The sequence below is a fragment of the Carassius auratus genome, chromosome 3 (genome assembly GCF_003368295.1).
Source record: "Carassius auratus strain Wakin chromosome 3, ASM336829v1, whole genome shotgun sequence".
NCBI lineage: Eukaryota > Metazoa > Chordata > Actinopteri > Cypriniformes > Cyprinidae > Carassius > Carassius auratus.
Window position 1 is genome coordinate 15,163,752 of NC_039245.1, and position 24,589 is coordinate 15,188,340.

Here is a 24,589-nt window from a genome sequence, read left to right on the forward strand (position 1 = left end):
AGCATGCTGCACAACTTATTGTCCAGGCCCTTGTCATTTCTAGGCTGGACTACTGCAATGCTCTTCTGGCTGGATTTCCATCAAGCACAATCAAACCTCTACAGATAATTCAGAATAAAGCGGCACAACTGGTTTACAACAAACCCAAAAGAGCCCATTTGACACCTCTCTTTATCTCCTTGCACTGGCTACCGGTTGTGTCCCGCATCAAGTTCAAGACATCGATGCTTGCATATAGAACCATCACAGGCTCAGCTCCCACCTACTTCCACTCACTATTAATTATCTACCTCCCCTCCAGAAGTCTGAGATCCACTAGTGAGCAACGCCTCTCGCTACCATCACAGAGAGGCTCAAAATCACTTTCCAGAACATTCTCCTTCACCATTCCTGGCTGATGGAATGATCTTCCTAACCCTATCCGGAATGCTGAATCCCTGACAATTTTCAAGCGACTGAATTTTCTGCTCAATTTTCAATTCTCAATTCTTTATGTATACCCCAATCTTTCCATATAGGCGTCTACAAAATGACAATGTAAATCTATGCAAATAATGGTCAGAAACTATAGGGATCAATTAATAAATACAGATAAAGAAACTTATAAAATAAATATTATTGTGATAGATTTTATTTGACAAAAAGAGATGCACACATATATGCACTGTTTAGAATAGTTTTGTATTGTAGAGCAGTTTAATCACAATGTTCTCCATCCTAAAGTGCATAGTTTGAACTATGCTAAATGGTGCAATGTAAAAAATATTTGGTAGTGTTAGTTCAGTCCCCCTTTACGTCAAAAGTAGGTTAATTTGTAACTTGCTGAGCTCACACTGCACGATTTTAGTCCTAATTTTCACCTGCTGACAGTTTTGTGGAAATCGCCAACAAATGCCCAAAATTGGAGACAGATCGGGCTAGTTCACATGACTGGCAATCGCACATAGTGTGTTATCAAAAACACTATCTGAAAAGCACCAACACATCACTAATGACCATGAGATGTTTGGCACGCTAAATATCTGGTCCTGTCTGTGACTTCTCTAGTGTGAAAAGTGTTTTGACTGGAAATGTCATCAGCGACAACCTACAGCCAATGAGAGAGCACGGTAAAGGGCATGGGAAAGTTCAGTGGGAGGAGTCATTACAGACCTACAGCCAATGAGAGAGCATGATACAGGGCAAGGGAATGTTCAGTGGGAGGAATCATAGATCTGCAACTAAACATCAGTATGCAGGGCCTCTGCAAGCAACCATTCTTCTTTTTTATCTTATGTTTTTTCACTGCAAATCAGTGTACAGACAAATTAGATTGCAAGCTTTTTGCAGGCTACCATTTTTGATAGGAATAAATCCATTCTCGGGTGTAAAAGTCTATCTTGTGATCTTGTGCTATTTCCTGTGTCAATTCCTGCATCTGCTTGGTTGTGAAATAGTTTATAGACAAAGAAGATTTGTTTGCGATCCTTCCTATTGAAAAGTTGCATAATGTGTAATCTCTGATCTGTCATGAATTGTGCACACAACAGCAACTAGACAATACCCCAGACAGCCGTGCAGTGTAAGAAGAACAGCGATCCAATGACTCTGAAAAACCCACAGTGTGAACCCGTCATTACACACAGCTGGTACGGTTGTGTAAGAGCTAGATGAGAGTGTGAGTGTTGCTGTAGTTCTGATATCAGTCATGAGAACATCACAACCCAGTCACAGAAGTACTGATATTCAGATCAACAATCTCTTACTCATGTGATATGGATTAAATATAGTAAACATCCCGAGCTACAAGAGTAACGTTTACTAACTACTGAACGGTAAAATCTTAAGAGTGAAAATAGTATAACAACTGAAGAATGGGAAGAGTGTGTGAGTGAAGGTGTTAGTGAATGTGTGTAGATGTGTGTTAGTTAGAGGATCAGAGAATGAGACCGTTCCTCTGTCATAGTCCAGATACACTCTCACACGCTCAAGATCCTGTTTCACACGAAAGCCAAAGACAGGCTGCTCAGACAGACTGTACTGATCGTACCACACACTCCAGACACAAGTCTTATAGAAATCCCGTCCCTTCCTCCGGTTTGATGCTGTAGTGACTCCGAGGCTCCAGTCTGAACTCTCTTTAACCTCCACGTCCCAGCAGTGTGTTCCTGAGTTAAACCCCTCTGAACCCAGAACACAGGGATAATATTCAAACCTCTCTGGATTATCAGGAAGAGGTTGTTTGTTCCAGCTCCATTTCACACAGGTCAGATCATCTGACACAACGAGATCTGGATGAGCCGTGTTTGGATCCAGAATCACAGGAGCTGATGAGACACAATCAACAATCATCACAGATTATTATGAATCTACTGTTCAAACACATCAAACATGTTCCTTTTATTGTGTTACATGCACTGGGAGTTATTCTAAGTGGTTGCTGTGGCCATCTGTGTGTCCTGTTGTATATATATATATATATATATATAAACATGAATACAGCACTGGGTAAAAATAATGTTCTGTGAAAGATTTCATCATGTAGCCCACAGTTGCTACTTTTGTGGTCTACAACATGACAGAAAGCCATGATAACATGTACATGAAAAATGTAGAAACACTGGACACAAATTGCAGAGATGGGAACCTAAAGGTTGATCCAATTAAATGTGTGCAAATTTATAGGGCCCCATTCCTATATTTTGCCTGGGGTCCCTACATTATTAAATCCGCTCTTGCCAAGACTTATATTTACAGAATACTCAACTGAACTAAAACTATTCAATCTCTAACTGTCAAAGATTGGACACTTTAAATCTAAACACCCAGAAACCCTTAAATCTTACTTAAGCTTCCTAAGCTTTCTATGACTGTGTTTTGATCAGTTTTCAATATCACTATTTCAAGCACTGATCAGGGAGTAGGTCACTTCAGAGCTGTCTCAATCACAAAATCTATTGTGTGCAATGGAACGACTATGCTCACTCTTAACAGAAACTTCCATTGCATTTTATAAAGTTCAAAAGATAAAATGCATGGGCCAACTAGTTCAAGACTAAGGTTTAGATCCCCTGCAGTTAGACTCACTGTTCTGGACGATGTCCTGCATCTTCTTCCAGACTCTGAAGGGCAGGTTTCCCAAGTATCGTGGCACATGAATCAGAGCTCCAGAAGGAGGCTGTGGATCCGGCTGTGATGAGATCTGGACTCTGGAAGAACATTCAGGATCAGAACTGAAGTGACTTTGGATCAGAAGCAGAGAGAGAGAAGATCACTCACCTTTCCATCGAGACTGGGAACTTCTGCAGAACAAACACACCATTGATCATCAATAATTCAATCAATCAATCAATCAGTCAATCAATCAATGATCTGAAATCAGACCTTCAGAAAGCAGACGTCACTGGCGTTCATCATCTCCTCCGTGTCTCTGATTGAGTGTGAAAGAGCTGAGATGTGTGTGTTGATCTCCTCCAGCTTCTCCTTCATCATCTGCTTCTTCTGCTCCTCTTCCTCTCTCAGTGCAGTGATTGTAGATTCTTCTTCATCTCTGAGAAACTGATGAAGCTTCTCAAACTGCTGTTTAATCTGACGCTCTGTGTGATCAGCTTGAGACTGAAATCAAACCACATTCACTTCAATCGTCTCAGAGACTCAACTGGAGAAGCATTAATGAGTGAGTGTATAAATATGGGATAGTTAACTACGACCAAAAATGCAAAGACATTCACAGAAATCATGTATATATATATATATATATATATATATATATATATATATATAAGTGTGTGTGTGTGTGTGTGTTCATTTATTTCAGTAATTCAACTCAAATTGTGAAACCCATATATGAAATTAATTACATACAGACTAAGGTAATTTTTATGTCTTTGGTGTTCTGCAGTTCTCGCAGTTGCTTGTGCATCTTTTTCTTCCACACTTTTTCCGTCCACTCAACTTTCTGTTAACATGCTTGGATACAGCACTCTGTGAACAGCCAGCATCTTTCACCACCTTTGCTCAACAAATTTGTTGAGATCATAAATTGCTGGGTTTTTGTTAAATATGAGCAAATCATCACAATGAAAAGAACCAAAGACTTAAAGTACTTCAGTCTGTGTGCATTGAATTTATTTTGAGTTGAATTACTGAAATTAACTTTTCCACGACACCCTGTATAATAATTTTTCTATTTTGAGAATAAAAAGATTTTAAATGCACATGTCGGATAGTTAATTTCATAAACTCCAAGGAGTAAACCGTCAATACAGGCACATGTAATCATGTCAGACACAATGCTGCATCTGTTCTAATAAAGTGTAGAAATATCAAATCTCACGTTGATGTATTGAAGTGTTTTTTCAAACTTTCCTTTAATGATTTCTTTGTGTTGAAGTTCCTCCTGTAATGAATTCAGTGTTGTATTGAGCTCCTCCTAGAGTACAAATTAAAAATTATATATAAGGCACCAGATATTTCTGTAATATGTTCACATAATATGAGAAAAATTAATGGATTTATGTCCTGATTTAATCATCAAATATAAATCTGTTTTACCCTCAGTGATGAAACCACTTCACCGATGGGTCTGAATTTGTGATTGTCATGTTGTTGTGAAGTAAAGCACACCACACACACCGGCTGTTTGTCCTCCAGACAGAAGAGTTTGAGTTTCTCACTGTGTAAACTGCAGATCTCCTCAGATCCTGACGAACTAACCTCATTCCTCTTCTTTAAGAAGGACTCGCACAGGTTTTTTAACGCAAGGTTAACTGGAGGATCGTGTTTAGAGTCTCTCCTGCAGACGGGACACTTCTGAGTTTCCGTGCTCCTCCAGAACTGCTGAAGACACTCTTTACAGAAACTGTGACTGCATGATAAAATAACAGGAGTCTTGAAGATGTCATGACACACGGGACACATATAATCATACTCAGCTGTTGAAGCCATTTTAGTTGTTGTTGAGCTTTACTATCACTTTCTGAATGATGCAGTCAAAAATGAATCCCACAGATCTGCTGTATGTTTAAAACCCTTCTTGAAAGCATGTTTCTTTACGCATCGATCCTGGTGAGCCTTTAAAGAGACATCGAGAGTCAGACCAACAGAAATTAGTCCGACTCTTCCTGCTGCGTGACGTAATAGGGCGGAGCTTCGGGTCACGTGTGTGCGCGCGTGTGTGTCAGATGACTGCACGTTTAAATGCACACCAGTAGCCTGACAACTGCACGACTTAATTAATAATTCAGGATATTTCCATTTAGTGATGTCAAACTATAATCATTTGCGTATCTCACTAAGTAAAGCTAAGACATGTAGCCTAGTAAATATAATTGAACTAAAACTGAATTTAACACTTATTTAACTAAAATTGGTCACATTATAAGTAAGCAATAGGCCTACCTGAGGGTTAAGAAAACCAGAATAAATGAGACTGTACATTTCATCAACATAATAATCAATGCATAATATGGTGTTAAAAAAAGCTTCAAATTCCAGTATAATGAATCTGTCGAAGAGTACAAATACAATAATTTTACAGCATCTTCAGTGCATGAATCCCTAAAACACACCTAGATTACAAGATGTTTGATTAATCCCAATTCTACATCAATTACAAATAATAAATGATGGATGTGACATGAAGAAGTAAGAAATAAAGGTGGACAGAGCACAGACACACGGTTACTCATCATGCTGGAGAAGCTGGTGTTTGCATTTCAACAGTTTAAAGTCACTTGTTTAGAAACTGCAATGCTTAAAAATGTGTGCAAATTCTCAAGACCATGGTGCACAGCAAAGTGACATGAGTGAATAATCGTGATAAAGGTGATAGTCTATGATCTACAGGTTGTCAAATTTCTACCAGGTTATACATTGCCCATCTTCTGCAGGGTTCTGTATCTCTCATCTTCTATCTGTTCTCTTTAATAAACTCAAGAGTTCAGCTCCTCATGGTGATTTGAATGTTCCAGCATGTATTGCTGAACTGCAGTGGGAGGAGCTTAAATGATGATGTGATCGCTGTGGGAGGAGCTTCACTGATGAATTGGAATGTGGGAGGAGCTGATCTTCCACAATCAAAAATGTATTTATTCTAATGGATAACAGATATAAATAATGGTAAGAAAAACAGTTAAAAGCATAAAAACAGAAATATACGTTTACAGATTAGTAATCAACAAATGCTCTCAGAAAGCAAAGAACTGAGCTTTAAAGAGCAGTTTACAGGAGATCTGAAGATATCGGTTTAATAACTGAGGTGAAAACAAGTCCCTTCCAGCATCTCTATTCATACTGAACTCTACATCAGTTTCTAAACAGCATAGTAAAACATGGAGGAATAACATCAACAGAAGGTTTAAGGTGCTCCACTAGCTCTTGAAGCTGAAAAACAGTAATAAGATAAAACTGACTACAAACAGCAGTGCAACTAGGAGGAACTGATGGATCAGAGGAAAAGAGACTCTTTCCCATTAGAGCACTAATGATCGTAATGAACTGAAGATCAACCTACATGAATGAGCTATAAACACTAAATACAGCCCAGGAAAAACACATAACTAATATTCTCAGTTTGTTAAATAGACTTTATTAATTCTGTCAATAGTAATCTCCCACTGATGCCCTACAGATCTCAATAACAGTCACATGAACAGATCGATAAAGCCTCGATGAAGGATGATCGTCTCACTTCAGCATCTGGAGAAACTGAAGTGGATCAGAACCGCATTCACACTGAATTCAGATCCATCATTACAGAGTTTCTCTCATGGCAGTGCAGCTCTGCACACACACGATACACACGTTTAATGAACAAGTTTTTAAGGAAAGCAGAAGTACATTAATTAACCCACAATTATCAGACTATAAAGTACCCCCAAATAAACAGTTTACATTGAATCTAAACAACTGAATTTCATATATGTGGGAGCCGTAACCATTTTTGATTTAATATTATCAAAACGTATCAAGTGTTTGTTAAATACTGAAATATCAGTGTTCAAAATACCTTCATCTAGGACACAAACCACTTTAACCATGCCCACTTCCCAATCCCCCGCCCACAATGGCTCCTCCCACCACCCTGACTCCTCCCCCTCACTCTAATCTAGCACTAAACACACACACACACACGCTCACATTACCAGCAGAGGATCTAGTGAAGATCCTCCCGAATCAGACGGAGTAAAACAGATTCAAGTGTTGTGAGACTCGTTCTGAAGCCTGTAAACGTGGAGGCCCGTGGCACATTCAGCACAGGCTCCCTGATTGAGTGTAAACGGCTGATCTGAAGTCAGATCTATAACTCGGTGCGAGAGCGAGAGATCCGAGGCCCTTTCCGGATCTCTTTCCTCTTCTCCTCCTTCCTCCTCCTCTTCTCTTCCTCGCGGAGAATCTTCTGGAAGGCCTCGGCCGTGTGCAGCACCTGAGAAAACACATCCACAGATCAACGCCAAACAGACAGAATAATCCTGAGCAACACCTGTTATAATGGCTCCATCTACACACTACAGACCAAGGACTACACTGATTTAGTCAGTAAATCATTCAGGATTTTAACAAGGATGATAGGTGACAGTATAGATATGACTTGTTGTGTGTGTGTGTGTGTGTGTGTGTGTGTGTGTGACTCACATCGTCTCGTTCAGTGCGGTACGGGTTTTGTGTGTGTGTGTGTGACTCACGTCGTCTCGTTCGGTGCGGTACGGGTTTTGTGTGTGTGTGTGTGTGACTCACGGCGTCTCGTTCGGTGCGGTACGGGTTTTGTGTGTGTCTGTGTGTGTGTGTGTGTGACTCACGGCGTCTCGTTCGGTGCGGTACAGGGTTGTGTGTGTGTGTGTGTGTGTGAGAGACTCACGTCGTCTCGTTCGGTGTGGTACGGGTTGTGTGTGTGTGTGTGTGTGTGTGTGTGTGTGTGTGTGTGTGACTCACATCGTCTCGTTCGGTGCGGTACGGGTTGTGTGTGTGTGTGTGTGTGTGTGAGACTCACGTCGTCTCGTTCGGTGCGGTACGGGTTGTGTGTGTGTGTGTGTGTGTGTGAGACTCACGTCGTCTCGTTCGGTGCGGTACGGGTTGTGTGTGTGTGTGTGTGTGTGTGTGAGACTCACGTCGTCTCGTTCGGTGCGGTACGGGTTGTGTGTGTGTGTGTGTGAGACTCACGGCGTCTCGTTCGGTGCGGTACGGGTTGTGTGTGTGTGTGTGTGTGTGTGACTCACATCGTCTCGTTCGGTGCGGTACGGGTTGTGTGTGTGTGTGTGTGTGTGTGAGACTCACGTCGTCTCGTTCGGTGCGGTACGGGTTGTGTGTGTGTGTGTGTGTGTGTGAGACTCACGTCGTCTCGTTCGGTGCGGTACGGGTTGTGTGTGTGTGTGTGTGTGTGTGTGAGACTCACGTCGTCTCGTTCGGTGCGGTACGGGTTGTGTGTGTGTGTGTGTGAGACTCACGGCGTCTCGTTCGGTGCGGTACGGGTTGTGTGTGTGTGTGTGTGTGTGTGACTCACATCGTCTCGTTCGGTGCGGTACGGGTTGACGAAGTCTGCAGATTTCTCCGTGATCCCCAGCTCCTGTGACATCTGCAGCAAACACACACAGAGTTAAAGCTCGTGTCTCAGTGCTCTGAGTGTGATGTCAATCCCATGATGCCTCAGTCTGACCAGCGTGAGCACGTGCTGATGGGCTCCTCCGCTGAAGACCCCCGTCTGGTTACAGAAGCGCAGACCCCAGCGCAGCAGGCGACTCCAGTCCACGTTCTGATCGAAGTAGTGATGGACGATCCTCGGGAAGCGCAGGGCCACGTCACCGAAGAACGCCGTGTTCTCCACCACGTGAGAGTACGCTGGAGGAACAACAACACTGACACATCAGCTGCTGATGAAGACGTCTGTGACACTGAGGAGCTTCTGTTTCTCTCCAGCTGCTGCGGTATACAGCGCTACAGAAATATACATCAGCTGAGTTCTGTACGGAAGCCTACTGCCACATTACCAAACTCAGTTATGAGATTAAAAAATATATATATTTTGAGATGATGCACGTGCACACACTCACTCACACACACACATACACATGCACGCACACACACACACATGCATGCACTCGCACATGAACACACACACACGAACACACACACACATGCATGCACTCGCACATGAACACACACACATGCATGCACTCGCACATGAACACACACACGCATGCACTCGCACATGAACACACACACATGCATGCACACGCACATGAACGCACACACACGAACACACACACACACATGCACACACACATGCATGCACGCGCACATGAACATACACACACACATGCATGCACTCGCAGATGAACACACACATGCATGCACTCGCACATGAACACACACACACATGCATGCGCACGCACATGAACGCACACACACATGCATGCACTCGCACATGAACACACACACACAAGCATGCACTCGCACATGAACACACACACACATGCATGCACACGCACATAAATATGCACAGGCACACACACATGCACATGCAAGACACAAAAAATGCGCACATGCACATGAACGCACACATGCACGCACGCATAAATACACGCGCTCACACACACACATACACACGCACGCACACAAACGCACTCTTAGATGTCTGATATGTACTTCTAGATTCTCTGACCTTCTTTGATTTTGTCGTCGAGTGGGAACGGATCGTCCGGCTGCACGTTAGCAGCTTTAAGAACGGCTCTGGAGTCCTCCAGGACCTGAACACACACACGGATCAGACCCAATCAGACGAGCTCCATCACACACACACACACACACACAGACCTTGAAGAGGCCCTTCAGCATGATGTCGATGATCTTGTACTGCTGGTTGACGTCGCTGAGCTCCACCAGGTTCTTCAGCGCATTCAGCTGATCCTTCCTCTTGGTCTCGAACAGACGCTTATCTGAGGAGCAGTTAAGGAGAACCACACACACTCACTCTCTCACACACACACACACTCGTATCTGAGGAGGATACAGATCTCCAGGTTGGAGTCGTGTCGGGGTCTCTGTGTGTCCGAGTCGGAGCCGAGGGCCGCCGGAGCCACCAGCAGCAGCAGAACACACACACTCAACATGACCTCTGGAGACACACACACACACACACACACACACCAGGGAAAAGAAGAAGACAATTAGACCAATCATGTGGCTGCTTGTGAACATTCAAATAAATCGCAGAATTCGAGCTTCCACTAAATATATTGGATTGATGACTGAATTAGAGAGACTTCTGACAAACCAGTATTAAATGCTCAAGCACAAAGACAGCACAACCAGCTTCTGTTTTAATCGATTCTGAAACGATGTGTGTTATAAAAACAGGAGCAGAATTAATAATTCAGACTAAAATCAGTGACAGATGAGCTCTGAATTCAGCTGATAAACATCTCTTCAGACAGAAAACAAGAGCCTCAGTTCAGAATCAGTGTGACTTGATAAAGACCAAACTGAGCCGATGTAAATAATAGATGAAGTCATCTCCAGCCTCATCATAAACCCTGAGGGATCTGACAGATTTATGTTTCATATTTGATGACCGCTTCAGAGGGATGTTCTACTTCCGGTCCTGAGACTCGGACCAGACGAACATCCTGATCTAGAGCCCAAAACCACCTCTGAACACATCTACAGATCGTTTCCGGTCTGAAGACATCACTTCCCGCTGTCTGCGGGGGTTAACCCGTTCAGCTGGTTCGTCCTGACAGTCCTCATCATCTGACATCACAGATATGATTGACAGAAAACGGTTGAAGATCGTGATTCAGTGACTGACGGGAATATAATAATCATTATTATTATCAGTCTGCTGTTCAGTCAGCGCTGTCAGACACTAGGCTGTTACTCTGGTATTACTCTGGTGTTACTCTGGTGTATGGTTCTGTCATCTCTTTCCCTATAACTGACTGAGGCCAGATGTTATAATTTAACATCGAGAATGAAAAGATCTCGAGCGCTCGCTCACTCACCTTCACCGTCAGGCGCGCGAGCATCGGTTGAAAACGCGTCGATCGTCCGTTGGATGCGAGCTCTCGTGTGACGATGCGAGCGGCGCGTCGGTTCGGATCATTCACATGCCGCGCGTGTCCTCCAGTCCGCTGCTGCCACGCGCGCCGCCGGTTTCCGCACGGAGCGCTAAGAGCGACGCACGCGCACTGTCACCGCCATCGAGCGTCAATAGAATTATTCTTTAGACTTTTGTTGTGCAGGTTGCACAGTATTTGTAGTGTTCTCTGTACCTATTGTCCTGTGCATTGTTCATAATAACATTTTGGGGAAAAAAAAAATATATATATATACTTATATATACTCGTTCCTTACTTGAAAAAGATATTGTTTCTTCTCCTAACTGTATATTTTATTGGAACAGATTAGTTAAAGGTTTAATATGGAAGGACATTTGGACCTTGCCAAACAAATACCTATTGGTAAATAAAGTCAAGGAAGTATCTTTTAAAATTTTACATAGATTTTACCCAGTAAATAATTTTCTTGTTAATGTGAAGACGACGTTTTATTCACGTAATAAGAAAGCAATTAAGACAGTTTCCATTTGTAAATCCTTTAATATATTTATGTAATGTTTAGCCCACCCCCCTGGCTATATGTGTATTTTGAATGCTTATTCTTTATTTATATTCTGTTTGTGTTTTATGTTTTCATGTGTTTTATTGTTGCTGTAACTGTACTTTGACTGTGTTTTTGAAGTTTAATAAAAAATAAAATAATAAAACAATATATTCTTTAGACTTGACAGATGAAAACTGGGCCCTGGTTCCCCGTTAACGCTCACTCTTAGCGCGCTAAGAAGTCCTCGAAAGATATATCTTACCAAAGTTGTTTATGTTCCTAAGTGTGTTCCCCGAAGTGTCCCTTAGGAAGCTTCTTATCATGCTGCCTCTTACGTCTGACGTCACAAGAGCGCTGTCCCGAGTGAAGGTGCTGAATTAGTTGGCATCGATTGCTCATGAATCGATTTTCCACTTCCCGCGAAGGTGCAGTACAGCGTTAAGAAAGACAACACGCTCTATGCAAATGAAACATTCCCATATTATTACAGTAACATTTATTTTAACAAAGTTTAAGTTATCAGTAAAATATAGACTATACATTTAATTTTCAAATTGTCAGTAATATGTTCACACGAACCGGGTCTCCCTCACTAATCTTCCAACCTCCTTATCCCGTTGTGCCGCTTCTTGACATGGGTTTAACGACTTCTAAAAATTATATAATACACTTTTATATTAATGGTAAGGTACTTTACAATCAGAATTGATTGGCAAGCAGCTGCAGTTACTTCTGTTTAATGTGGTAATGATTGCCATTGGTTAATGTTTCCAATAAAAAGCAGCCTTCTACAATGAAGCGAGAGAGAGAGTTAGATACAGAATATGGCGGGGAAGCAACGTAAAAAAGGGCACTCAGCTTCTCGTCAGAGGAACTTTATTTTTTGCTGGACCTTGCCATCACGTCAGAGATCACACCCCTGTGGTCCACTATAACCTTTCGCGATGAGTAGCCTACACCTGATCAATCACTGATGGATTGGTGATAGTGATGAGTGCCATCCACCAGGATGTAATCCCCGGCATGGCGCAGAAGGGCGTTGGTTACAGTGTGGATGCACCTCCACACCGAGGTCTTGGTTAGGCCGTAGCCCTCTGCCTCAACCTCGATGAAGATCTCTGTAGCAAAGAAAAAAAAAAAAAAAACACGTAGCGCTGTAAGCAGATTTTAATTATCAAAAGTGATTGCCAATTCGCTTTAATTACATTCCGAAATAGCCTAGGCTAATTACCACCATATTAGTTCTGATACCACATAAAGTCAACTTCATAAATAGGCCTGTATCCATTGCAAATATATTTTATTATGAGTCTTAAAATGTCCATAACATAAAATCATTGTTTAGCTACAATATTGTCAACACACCATAGTTTGACTTGTACTTCGCTGTGCTGATTTCTAAAGACTGCTGTACAGTAGCGTCTTGAGCTCAAACAACGCTAAAAGAGAGCTTACGAATGGTCCAGACCAACCTTACGAAAGTGTGACTTACAGAAGATATACTTAGTGTACGAACATGTCGAGAATCATGCCATAAGGTTAAGAGAGAGGTTAAGGAATAGGTTAAGAACTACTTAGCGATAAGAACGTTTTGGGGAACCGGGCCCAGTTCTTTTGAAATCATCTCAGCTGCAATCTAAGGGGTTTTTGCAGAGACATATATAATTGTGTCATTTGCATACATTTGGCATTTACCCCTTCTGCAACTGTCTGGAAGATCATTTATATATAAACTGAAAAGTAAAGGGCCTAAGATTGAACCTTGTGGTATTCCGATTCGACAAGTTTGAATAAATGACTGGGTGGTATTTATTTTAACACACTGCTGCATGTGTTCAAGATATGTTCTAAACCAAGTTATTGCATCATGTGACAAGTTACAATTTTCGAATTTATTTAAAATAATTTTGTGGTTCACAGTATCAAAGGCTTTTTCAAGTCCAGAAATACTGCTCCCACTACATTACCTTCATCTAATGACTGTTTTATCATTTCAGTGAGGTAACAGTTTGCCAACTCTGTTCAGTACCGAGGTCTAAACCCAGATTGTTTGGCATGTAGAAGATGATTACTTTCAAGATAATCGACAAGTTATTTGGCAACTGTTTTTTCAAGAACCTTTGAGAGTGCAGTTAAAATTAAAATCGGTCTATAATTCGAGACCTGGTCAGATGCTCCAGACTTAAAGACTGGAGTTATAACAGCCGTTTTCCATTGCTGAGGAAACCATTTGATCTTATGGATAAATTTACTACATGTGTAACTGGCATTAAGAGGAGAGAACTGTGTTTTTTTATAAAAGCTGTATCCAAGCCAAAGTTATCCTTGCCCTTATATTGCCGTAACTGTCTAAAAACAGGAGTTTCTCTCTGGTCTACCTCTTTTATACAAAAAATTGTTATTTGGTCTCTCAGTATGTGTTTTAATTGTACTGGTTGAGCCAATTCCTCAGCTGATTGGATAAAAAATCTACTAAATTGGTTTGCAATTTCAGTCCTTTCATTACTGACGATTCCATCTATATCTAATTCCGCTATAGATTTCTAAAAATATATTTCTGAATCACATCTGTTAGTGTTTTCATCATTGTAGTATACAGCAGGTATCTAAATTATGAGTTTGCTTAACATTTCTGCCTCATGGTTCATATAATCTGTATTTCTTTGAAGTCAAGTGAGTTGAATTGTTTTTAAGCTATATGTTAGGGCATACAAAAGAAAGAAATGTGCCTCACAGAACAACAGTGCTGTATAGAGATCACTAATGTGTCGTCATCATGACGTATTCCCAGTGGTGAACGCAAAGCATTTTGGGAATCCGCGGCACAAACATTAGGTGCCAGACTTATTTGCATGGAGGGAAGAACGCAATGTTCAAGATGCCGTCTACCTGCTGTGTTATAAACTGTCGTTCTCACGATAGAAGTGGCATAAAGCATGGAAAAATAATAGTGCAAGCCATGTTTCAGAGGTGACAAAAAGGCGACGAATGGCATGGATAGCAGCGGTAAGGAGGCCAAGATTACCTTCGATAACTCCACCACGCATTATGGTGTGTTCAAAGCATTTTCACAAAGGTAAGTTACAATTACTCTCTGTAAATGTTAACTGTTAACTGTTAACTAGCATGACATGGCTTGAAAATGAGCTAGTTACCAATGTACTAAAGCGTAACGATAATCAGTTTTAAATGTTGTACATCTAGGCTACATTGCAATTTATTTGGTGACTGTTTGCAGGCAAACCTGCCTATGAAATGTTGGAGTGTGATCCTGCTTTGATTGCAGGAATAAATTAGTTTAAAGTATATTAAAATAGAAAACTCATTTTAAATTGTCATAATATTTCACAATATTTCTGTTTTTATTATTATTATTATTATTTATCAAATAAATGCAGCCTTGGTGAGCAGAAGATGCTTCTTTTAAAAATAATAAAAAATCTTACTGACCCCAAACTTTTGAACAGTAGTTTTATGTTTCCCTTTGTGTAAAGCTAATCTGGATTCCTCAGGAATAGAGGTTGTGATTATGATTTCTTTATATTGTTTCTGTCAGACACTACACCTGCACCTGAGACGGAAGATCCTGTGAATCCACCTCCATCACCGGACACTGTCCACACCGGTCATGAGACTGAGCTGAAGACTTTACTGGATAATAATTGTGATTGTGTGCTGTGCTTTTTTGGCCAATGTGTCCAAGTATTGTTGTGAACGTGTCATGTTAGAATTATACACCATGCTCACATCTAATATATAAATGTTTTTTTGTTTTCTAAAAAAAAAAAATAATAATGTCTCTTCTCACATGTAATGTTTTTTTTAGCCATGTCTGTAAATAAAATACACACAGATTGAATGAAATTCTGCCTCCTTTATCTGTATTAAGGAAGAAGTGTGCAAAATCAGTGTTCTTTGGTTGCAAACACAATTACATAACTTATAGTAATAACAACCAACTTAATTTCAGTTTCTTTACATATTTAACATGTAAATACATTTAGATGAATACATTTACATTATAAAGAGTCGATAGAAATGATGAGAAACTGAAAATGTATGAGGTATGTTGTGGGTGATAAGTCACAGACACATGTCCCACGCAGTCTAAACGTAACCACTGTATAGGACAGTTCTGATTATCGCAAGCAAACATGTCATCAAGCTCTTCAGGCTGTCTGCAAAAGCACCACAACACAGCCTTTTCACATGCCCTTCTTTTGGGCTGGAGGGTGTTACCTTGACCAGTCGCTCTGCTCGTAAGGATCGAGTCCTCTGATTCTCTTTATTTTCTCGTCATATCTCATCTTTGCATTAGGATTTAGTTTTAGGCGGTATGCTCTGACAATGTTTTCCTTAGCCCGCTGCATTTTGTAGGATTATATTCTGTTTTTCACGCTAATTTTTCATTATTTTCATGCCAGAACACTAGCCTGCTATGCCAGACCATGTTAACTGGCCAAACATACCCATAATTCTTTGTGTTCTGATGACGTTGCCGCCCAGTTTGTACTCTATACAGTATAGGTGGCCAACCAGAATTAGCTTTTTACCATCACAGGCACAAGTTATCAAGCAAACACATCCAATTTTCACAAATAACCGTCAACTTTGCCTAGCCAGTGTTACATTTGACGACTGAAGTTGAAGTAAAACACTCTTATTAAAATATTTGTGTTTTGTGAATGGTCAACCCTTCCCCATTCTGCAGATATTATTGCTTCTTGTTTGTGCATTGTAAATCACAGAAAGTCTACAAAATGTCTCCTAAAAACTTTTTTGTCACCTCCTTTCATCAAAGGTAAAGTCATTGCATTGTTTATTGGGTTTTTTTTAATTTCCCACCTTATTTCAAATTACCGACTCACACTTTTTTATCTTAATTTTACAAGTTGAAAATTACAAAACAACACATGCACAGCACTGGCTGACTGATAATGGCTGGGTGTATGGAAGTAAAATAATGACAAATGTCTTTGAAAAAAAAAGCATGCTGAATAGCACTAACTGAAAAATATATGCATTGCATTAACAGTACTTGCATTTTAATGCCTTGTATTTCCAGGGCTTGCATTTTTAGGTCCTGAAATTTAACATAGTTGTTCGTTTAAGCTGTGAATTTTTCAATTTAAAATATTTCACACACCTTTTCATAATTAAAAAATCAATAATTCATATTCACGTTCCAGAATTCACTTCCAAAATATTCAATCGGTTTAAAAATACAATGTATAATATTCGACAGGCAAATTTCGGTCCATTTTATTTCACTTTCCAAATTCGCTTCCACAAATTCAGTGGTTAAAATTCGGCAGATAATTCGCCCTTCCACATCCGGGAGCTGCAGGAATAGCAGTAGAGCACAGAGGCATGATCTCCATCTGCTGTCAGTCGCTCACCAGCAGGTGGTGCAAGCGGCTTCTGATGAAGACCAAAGCAACAGGTGGATTAAGTAATACAGTTACAAAAACTGATCTGCAGAAATGGAGCAGGCCCTAAGGAGAAGTTTTGATTATCGGGGCATGTGGAAAAGCTGATTGTGTGAATGTGAATGTTTATTTCAACATCTTTGCCTTTACCATAGACTGTATAAAGGCTGTTACCCGTAGCCTAGTAAGCAGCATTCTCTACCATAAAGGAGATTATAATGGGATTTTACTCAAAGCTGAAGTACAGAACTAACATTACATCTGAGGAAGACATATATTGCTTTCGGTTGTTTAGTTTCCGTAACTTTGTGTCATGGCTTGTGTGTCGCTGTGCTGTAATACTGGGGATCCCCTGACGTCACACTCCAGGATTCTCCAATGACGAGTAATGCTGTGTTCACACCAAACGCGAATAGAGCGTCAAATTCGCGTCTACCGCGCCTAGTTTGCCGCTTGACCATTTTGAGATCATTCGCGCGAGTAATTCGCTTCATTCGCGCGTGAAATTAACTTCACAACAGACGCGAATTCGCGTCATGGGGGGGCTTCTGCCAGCTGAGTTCACGCAGCATTTTCAACCGCCATTTTTATTCGGATCATTTTCAAAATATTACTGTTTTTGTGTCATGAAATGTAGTTTTAAAAGTATTTCAGGCGAGAATGTAGTTGTTTTAAACTCAAATATGCGGTTTATTTATAATGACAGCGTCTATTTAAAAAAATGTGTTTCGCCGATCTCGGAGATTATCTCCATGCGATCAGCGGGTGCTCCGTCGTATGCGCTTGGGGTAGCCTTACCTCGGCTAGATCTTCTGACATTTGCCGCTGGCTATGATGTGTCTTTAGTGGTTCAAGATAAAATATAATTAGTTTGGGGTAAAATGAAACGTTTCTTATCTTTGGCCTTTATTCAATTTATCTATTAATATGTTATATATATATATATATATATATATATATATATATATATATATATATATATATATATATATATATATATATATATATATATATATATATATAGGTCCTTTTTATTCCTGTCTATATAGAAATATGAACTTTTGTCATATAGCTCCGGTTGACTGCTCACTGACAACATCAGTTGTTCCTCCTTGTTGAATGAGTGGAGAAGGGAATTCCTGCACAACCGGAGGCTGCAGGAACATACTGTTGAATGAGTGACTCCTAGCAGGCTCCTGATTGGTTAACGCGGCGCGAATTGACGCCAAAGTTAAAATTTTTCAACTCGAGCGGCAGACGCGAATTCGCGTCAAACGCTAAATGCACAAAAAGCACCATTCGCGCGAAGCGCTCTATTCGCGCGTCATTTCGAACTAGACGCGCGAATGAGGCGAATTCGCGTCTTCCGCATCGCGCTTAACGCCCCATTCGCGCCGCGAGACCTCCAGACGCGCTTAAACGCGCCTTTGCATTGACTTAACATTGAAATCATTCGCGCCAGACGCTCTATTCGCGCTTCTCAATCAATTAATACTATGATATAGACCTCAGATCTCAGATGACACTTTTTTGGTGCTTATGCAAACTATATAGACAGTTAAGCAGATATGAACGAACGCTCAAGGTTTAACGCGGTTTCCCTCAGAAATCTGTTAAAGAAAAGAAAACTGATTAACATGGCTCCGCGCACCAACAGCGATTACATTTACATTTATTCACTTAGCAGACGCTTTTATCCGAGGCGACTTAAACTCACATCTTACTGATGAAGCAAATTAGGGTGATATCAGGTAAAATGGGCCATCAGGTAAAATGGGCCATTTAAGGTTTGGGGGTCCTAGCCCCTCTGGAACCAATGACTACAAAATATGTCAAACTATTGTCATAACTGTGCTTGACAAGTAACAGGTGATTTAGTTGGTTTATGGTTGCTATGGTGGGCGGGGCAATAATTCTTATCAAGACTGCACCAAAGAGCTGCATGGTAAGTAGCCTGGCATTCCAAATGTAACTAAACTCTTATAAGGATGATAAATCTAAAAAAAAAAAAAAACATGCACATAAAAAAATATGCATAATATCTGCCTTGATGGCATCAATCAGAAATAATGTTTTTAGTTTGGTATAGGAACATATTTTTTTAAAAAGTGATGTTTTTCTTGGCGGCCCAATTTACCTTAACCCACTGAGGTAAATTGGGCCACATGGTTTCAGCTAAAATGGGCCATCATCTGTGTCACTCACAAACACATATACACATGTGTGTGTGTGTGTGTGTAAATCTATAAATATATTTACATTTAGCTGACGCTTTTATCCAAAACGACTTACAATTACTATATGTCAGAGGTCACACGCCTCTGGAGCAACTAGAGGTTAAGTGTCTTTCTCAGGGACACATTGGTGTCTCACAGTGGATTTGAACCCAGGGCTCTCACACCAAAGGCATGTGTCTTATCCACTGCACCAACACCACCAATATAATAAATAAATAATAAATAAAATATCTACTACCATTATGCTGCCCGGTTTCATGATGTGGTGAAGAGAATGGTATCTGTGATGACAATGGTTTCATTTACAAAAACTGTTTTTGACAAAAAAAATTCATCACACACACACACAAATCAGTTATCAGTTATCAATTTTGAATGTGAATTTTTGTCATTTGCACATTTTGTTCTAAATGTATTGTTCACACACACATACACGCATACACACCCACACACACACAACTGACATCAGTTCACTGATCTATGTTGTTCCAAAATTGACTTAATTGCACATTTGAATATGTGGGTTTGCACCCAAAATGTATTTTTTTTAATGGCACATAATGGATATGTTTGTTTAATGCAGTTTAAATGTTATGTGGCTGTATAAGCAGTTGTTTTGAAATTAAAATTGATGATAAATTACAATTTCCCTTTGCGGTTTGACCGGCCCATTTTACCTGAACAGCTGGCCCATTTTACCTTAAACTGCTCATGCAAAAAAAGTTGGCACCACTGATGTTTCAAGAATTTTAGGGCCTAAATAATTATATTTTATTACATAATTTCAAAACAAAATGATCAAAAACAGTCATTATTAATCATAAATACACATGGAATAGGCATATATGGTATTGTATTATTGTCCCAAACGATTTACCAAAAAGTGGCCCAAATTAGCTGATATCACCCTATATACAGACAGATGAGGGTATTAACGCAAGTCACTTAATAAGAAAAACTCCGTTTAACGTTAAAAAATTAACGTCTTTTATTGCCTCAAGATATTAAATTCGGCATCTAATTAATACAATATATTACTGTATATTATGTACATTTCAACAGATGAGCCCAGAAATGAGCCCCAAAAACCAAAAAGTTTCACCAAATCATTTTTTTTTTCATAAAAAGAAAAACAAGCGCAGTAGTTTTATGTTTGATATTTGCTGTCTATTCGCCTACAGACCTGTGGCTCTAACGTCTGTCGTCATGAAGTCGTTTGAAAAACTGGTTCTGGGTTATCTGAAGGACATCACTGGACCCTTACTGGACCCCCTGCAGTTTGCTTACCGAGCAAACAGGTCCGTGGATGATGCAATCAACATAGGATTGCACTTCATCCTGCAACATCTGGACAAAACAGGGACTTATGTGAGGATCCTGTTTGTGGACTTTAGTTCGGCTTTCAACACCATCATCCCAACAACCCTCCAGACCAAACTGGCCCAGCTCTCTGTTCCTAGCTCTATCTGTCAGTGGATCACCAGCTTTCTGACAGATAGGAAACAGTTAGTGAGACTGGGGAAATTCACATCAAACAGCTGCTCCACCAACACTGGCGCCCCTCAGGGATGTGTTCTCTCCCCTCTGCTCTTCTCCCTGTACACCAACGACTGCACCTCTAAAGACGACACTACAGTCAGTGATGAGTCTGCTTACAGACAAGAGGTTGAGCAGCTGGCTGTCTGGTGCAGTCTTAACAACCTGGAGCTGAACACGCTCAAAACAGTGGAGATGATCGTGGACTTCAGGAGAAACCCCCCTGCACTTTCCCCACTCACCATCATGAACAGCCCTGTGACTGCAGTGGAGTCATTCAGATTCCTGGGAACCACCATCTCTCAGGACCTGAAGTGGGACAATCACATTGACTCCATTGTAAAAAAGGCCCAACAAAGGTTGTATTTCCTTCGCCAGCTGAGGAAGTTTAACCTGCCACAGGAGCTGCTGAAACAGTTCTACTCAGCCGTCATTGAGTCTGTACTGTGTACTTCTATAACTGTCTGGTTTGGCTCAGCAACAAAATCGGACATCAGAAGACTACAGAGAACTGTTCGGACTGCCGAAAGGATTATTGGTGCTCCCCTGCCCACCCTTCAAGAACTGTATACATCCAGAGTGAGGAAAAGGGCTCATAAAATCACTCTGGATCCCTCACATCCAAGTCACCCCATTTTTGAACTTTTGCCATCTGGCCGGCGTCTCAGAGCCGCAAACACCAGAACAGCAAGGCACAAGAACAGTTTCTTCCCCCAGGCAATCTACCTCATGAACAGTTAAATGTTCCCCACTTATGCTTATGCAAACAAAAGTGCAACATCTTTATATTTATTTGTTACCCCTCCATCCTAGTACATCCCTGCATCTTTTTCAATCCTATCCCATTATCATTTATAGCACAATTGTTTATACACTTATTTATTTGGCTACATTTTTTTTTTTTTTTGTCTGTGTGTTGGTGTCTCTGTGTACTGGAAGCTTATGTCACTAAAACAAATTCCTTGTATGCGCAAACATACTTGGCAATAAAGCTCTTTCTGATTCTGATTCTGATTCTAAGCTGCTTTAGGGACCATCTGCAAATTTACCTCAAAATGAGACGTAGTACAATATTAAATTCAAATTAATCAGTTTACACTAAATTATAAATTTACTCAAACTGACTAAATATATATGGCCAGTACTATTTCTATTTCTCTTTGTATGGACACTACACAAATATTGTTTACAAGAAAAAATTAGTAAGTCTAAGTCTCTAGCAATGTACAACAACTGTTGGAACATGAAAAACCCTTTCCAGGGATCTTTAATATGTAAATAATTGTACACTGTAAATATATGAAGGGAGGTATTGGCAAAATCTCACCTGTAGATAATCACTATGAGAAATACAAGATTTAGAATTTGACAGTACGTTATTTAAAATTTCTATTAAAACACATTGGACCTTTTAACCCAGTGGAATTGTCAGATGGTCCCTTGGGTCCCTGCTCTCTCTCCACGAAGACGCGGAAATTTCAGCAATGGATAAATGGATTTGCAGCACTAAAAACTGCTTGTAGTTGCTCTGCTTCTAAATTAATTTAAAAATGACAATCCATATACAGCTGTTCCTTCATCTTGTCTGAGCTGAACTTTGTTACGGAAAAGGTGACATGACCCGCGGTGCGCTTGCGGTATTCTGAAACGTTTAGATGTTTTTAACTCGATGTGGTGCGATGCGCTTGTTTTTTCCAGGTGCGTCCTAACCACATCGAGTTAAAAACATCTAAACTTTTCAGAATACCGCAAGCGCACCGCGGGTCATGTGGCAAGAACTAACCAGTCAGCTTTATCCTTTCCCATAACAAAGTTGAAAGCTCAGCCAAGATGACGGAAACAGGTGATCATAGCTGTATATGGATTGCCATTTTGAAATAAATTTAGTAGCAGAGCTACTGCAAGCGATTCTTAGTGCTGCAAATCCATTTATCCTTTGCTTAAATTTTCGCGTATTCATGGAGAGAGCAGGTCATGGATGCTTAGCCACGGCAGACGCCTCATGAGCACAACTGCCCGAGCGCTTTGGAAAGAAGGAGAAAGCCGTGTGCCTAGCGTTTTCCTTGCGTTTTTAAGCGCGATATGTGAAAGGCCCCTTACTCGTCATTGGGGAATCCTGGAGTGTGACGTGAGGGGACAGCACAGCGACGCACAAGCCATGACACAAAGTTACGGAAACTAAACAAGCAATATATGTCTTCCTCAGATGTAATGTTAGTTCTGTACTTCAGCGTTGGGTAAAATCCCATTATAATCTCCTTTATGGTAGAGAATGCTGCTTACTAGGCTACAGGTAACAGCCTTTATACAGTCTATGGTAAAGGCAAAGATGTTGAAATAAACATTCACATTCACACAATCAGCTTTTCCACATGCCCCGATAATCAAAACTTCTCCTTAGGGCCTGCTCCATTTCTGCAGATCAGTTTTTGTAACTGTATTACTTAATCCACCCGTTGCGTTGGTCTTCATCAGAAGCCGCTTGCACCACCTGCTGGTGAGCGACTGACAGCAGATGGAGATCATGCCTCTGTGCTCTACTGCTATTCCTGCAGCTCCCGGATGTGGAAGGGCGAATTATCTGCCGAATTTTAACCACTGAATTTGTGGAAGCGAATTTGGAAAGTGAAATAAAATGGACCGAAATTTGCCTGTCGAATATTATACATCGTATTTTTAAACCGATTGAATATTTTGGAAGTGAATTCTGGAACGTGAATATGAATTATTGATTTTTTAATTATGAAAAGGTGTGTGAAATATTTTAAATTGAAATATTCACATCTTAAACGAACAACTATGTTCAATTTCAGGACCTAAAAATGCAAGCCCTGGAAATACAAGGCATTAAAATGCAAGTACTGTTAATGCAATGCATTATTTTTTTCAGTTAGTGCAATTCAGCATGCTTTTTTGTTTCAAAGACATATGTCATTAATTTACTTCCATATTGGGTGTTCTCCGAGTCCGATCGACTTGGATATATCACACAATGTTAAACAGACCCGGGACCTGAAGTAATGGATTGGGACCCGAACCGGACCCGGCTGACCATTTAAAATATAGCCTCGAATCTGTACGGATCCTCAGGTCTCAGGTTCTCCGTGTAAACCTCTATGTAGGATTCCTCAGACTTGGTACACACCGGTTGCCAGATTGAGGACACCAACCGGAACGAGCACACCTGACGATGCACAGCAAAAATCACTGTAGGTTGATCAGCTAATGCATATACGTTAGCAATATTTGTATTGTCTGCAAATTATAAACCACCTCAGGATACACATCAGCTAGCTAGCTTTAGCTAATTCTTTTGCTGGCAAGGAGAAAATCAGCCAACTCTGCATGTGTTTTAAAAACTTTGTCTGTTTTAAGTTGTCTCCAACTCTCAAACACATTTCCAATATTTATACACCTTCTATTATAACGTTGATCAGACAAAAGTGATGTGACATTCAGCCAAGTATGGTGACCCATACTCAGAATTTGTGCTCTGCATTTAACCCATACAAAGTGCACACACACAGATCAGTGAACACACACACACACATACACTGTGAACACACACCCGGAGCAGTGGGCATCATTTATGCTGCGGCGCCCGGGGAGCAGTTGGCGGTTCGGTGCCTTGCTCAAGGACACCTAAGTCGGCTCAAGACTTAAACCCACAACTCTAGGGTTAGGAGTCAAACTTTTTAACCACTAGGCTATGACTTCCCAAAACTTTCCAAAGAGCAGGTCATTTGTAACTCGAAGGAGAGCAGTCTCAGTACTATGATACGGTCTAAATCCTGACTGGAAATCCTCACA

The 24,589-nt window shown here is 40.6% G+C and overlaps 3 protein-coding genes across 3 annotated transcripts in view; 1 reads left to right on the forward strand and 2 right to left on the reverse strand.

Annotated features, from left to right (window-relative positions):
- Positions 1-165: 165 nt before the first annotated feature.
- LOC113055138 (zinc-binding protein A33-like) lies at positions 166-4,926 on the reverse strand. Its single transcript, XM_026221155.1, has 6 exons — positions 4,534-4,926; positions 4,316-4,411; positions 3,364-3,594; positions 3,259-3,281; positions 3,067-3,188; positions 166-2,306 (listed from the first exon to the last, which is right to left on the reverse strand). Exons 1-6 carry the CDS (start codon positions 4,924-4,926, stop codon positions 1,801-1,803), a joined length of 1,371 nt encoding a protein of 456 aa, XP_026076940.1. The 3' UTR covers positions 166-1,800.
- Positions 4,927-6,545: 1,619 nt separating this feature from the next.
- On the reverse strand, positions 6,546-11,148 carry LOC113055506 (coiled-coil domain-containing protein 134). Its single transcript, XM_026221873.1, has 7 exons — positions 10,977-11,148; positions 9,986-10,090; positions 9,790-9,911; positions 9,638-9,722; positions 8,633-8,814; positions 8,480-8,551; positions 6,546-7,405 (listed from the first exon to the last, which is right to left on the reverse strand). The coding sequence occupies exons 2-7, from the start codon at positions 10,083-10,085 to the stop codon at positions 7,280-7,282; spliced, it is 687 nt and encodes a 228-aa protein (XP_026077658.1). The 5' UTR covers positions 10,086-10,090; positions 10,977-11,148; the 3' UTR covers positions 6,546-7,279.
- Positions 11,149-12,600: 1,452 nt separating this feature from the next.
- Positions 12,601-24,589, forward strand: part of LOC113054231 (H-2 class I histocompatibility antigen, Q10 alpha chain-like) — a 32,408-nt gene continuing 20,419 nt past the window's right edge. The window contains exons 1-2 of the mRNA XM_026219611.1: positions 12,601-12,655; positions 15,134-15,279. Of these exons, the coding sequence (XP_026075396.1) occupies positions 12,601-12,655; positions 15,134-15,279 (201 nt within the window). The remainder of the gene's footprint in view (positions 12,656-15,133; positions 15,280-24,589) is intronic.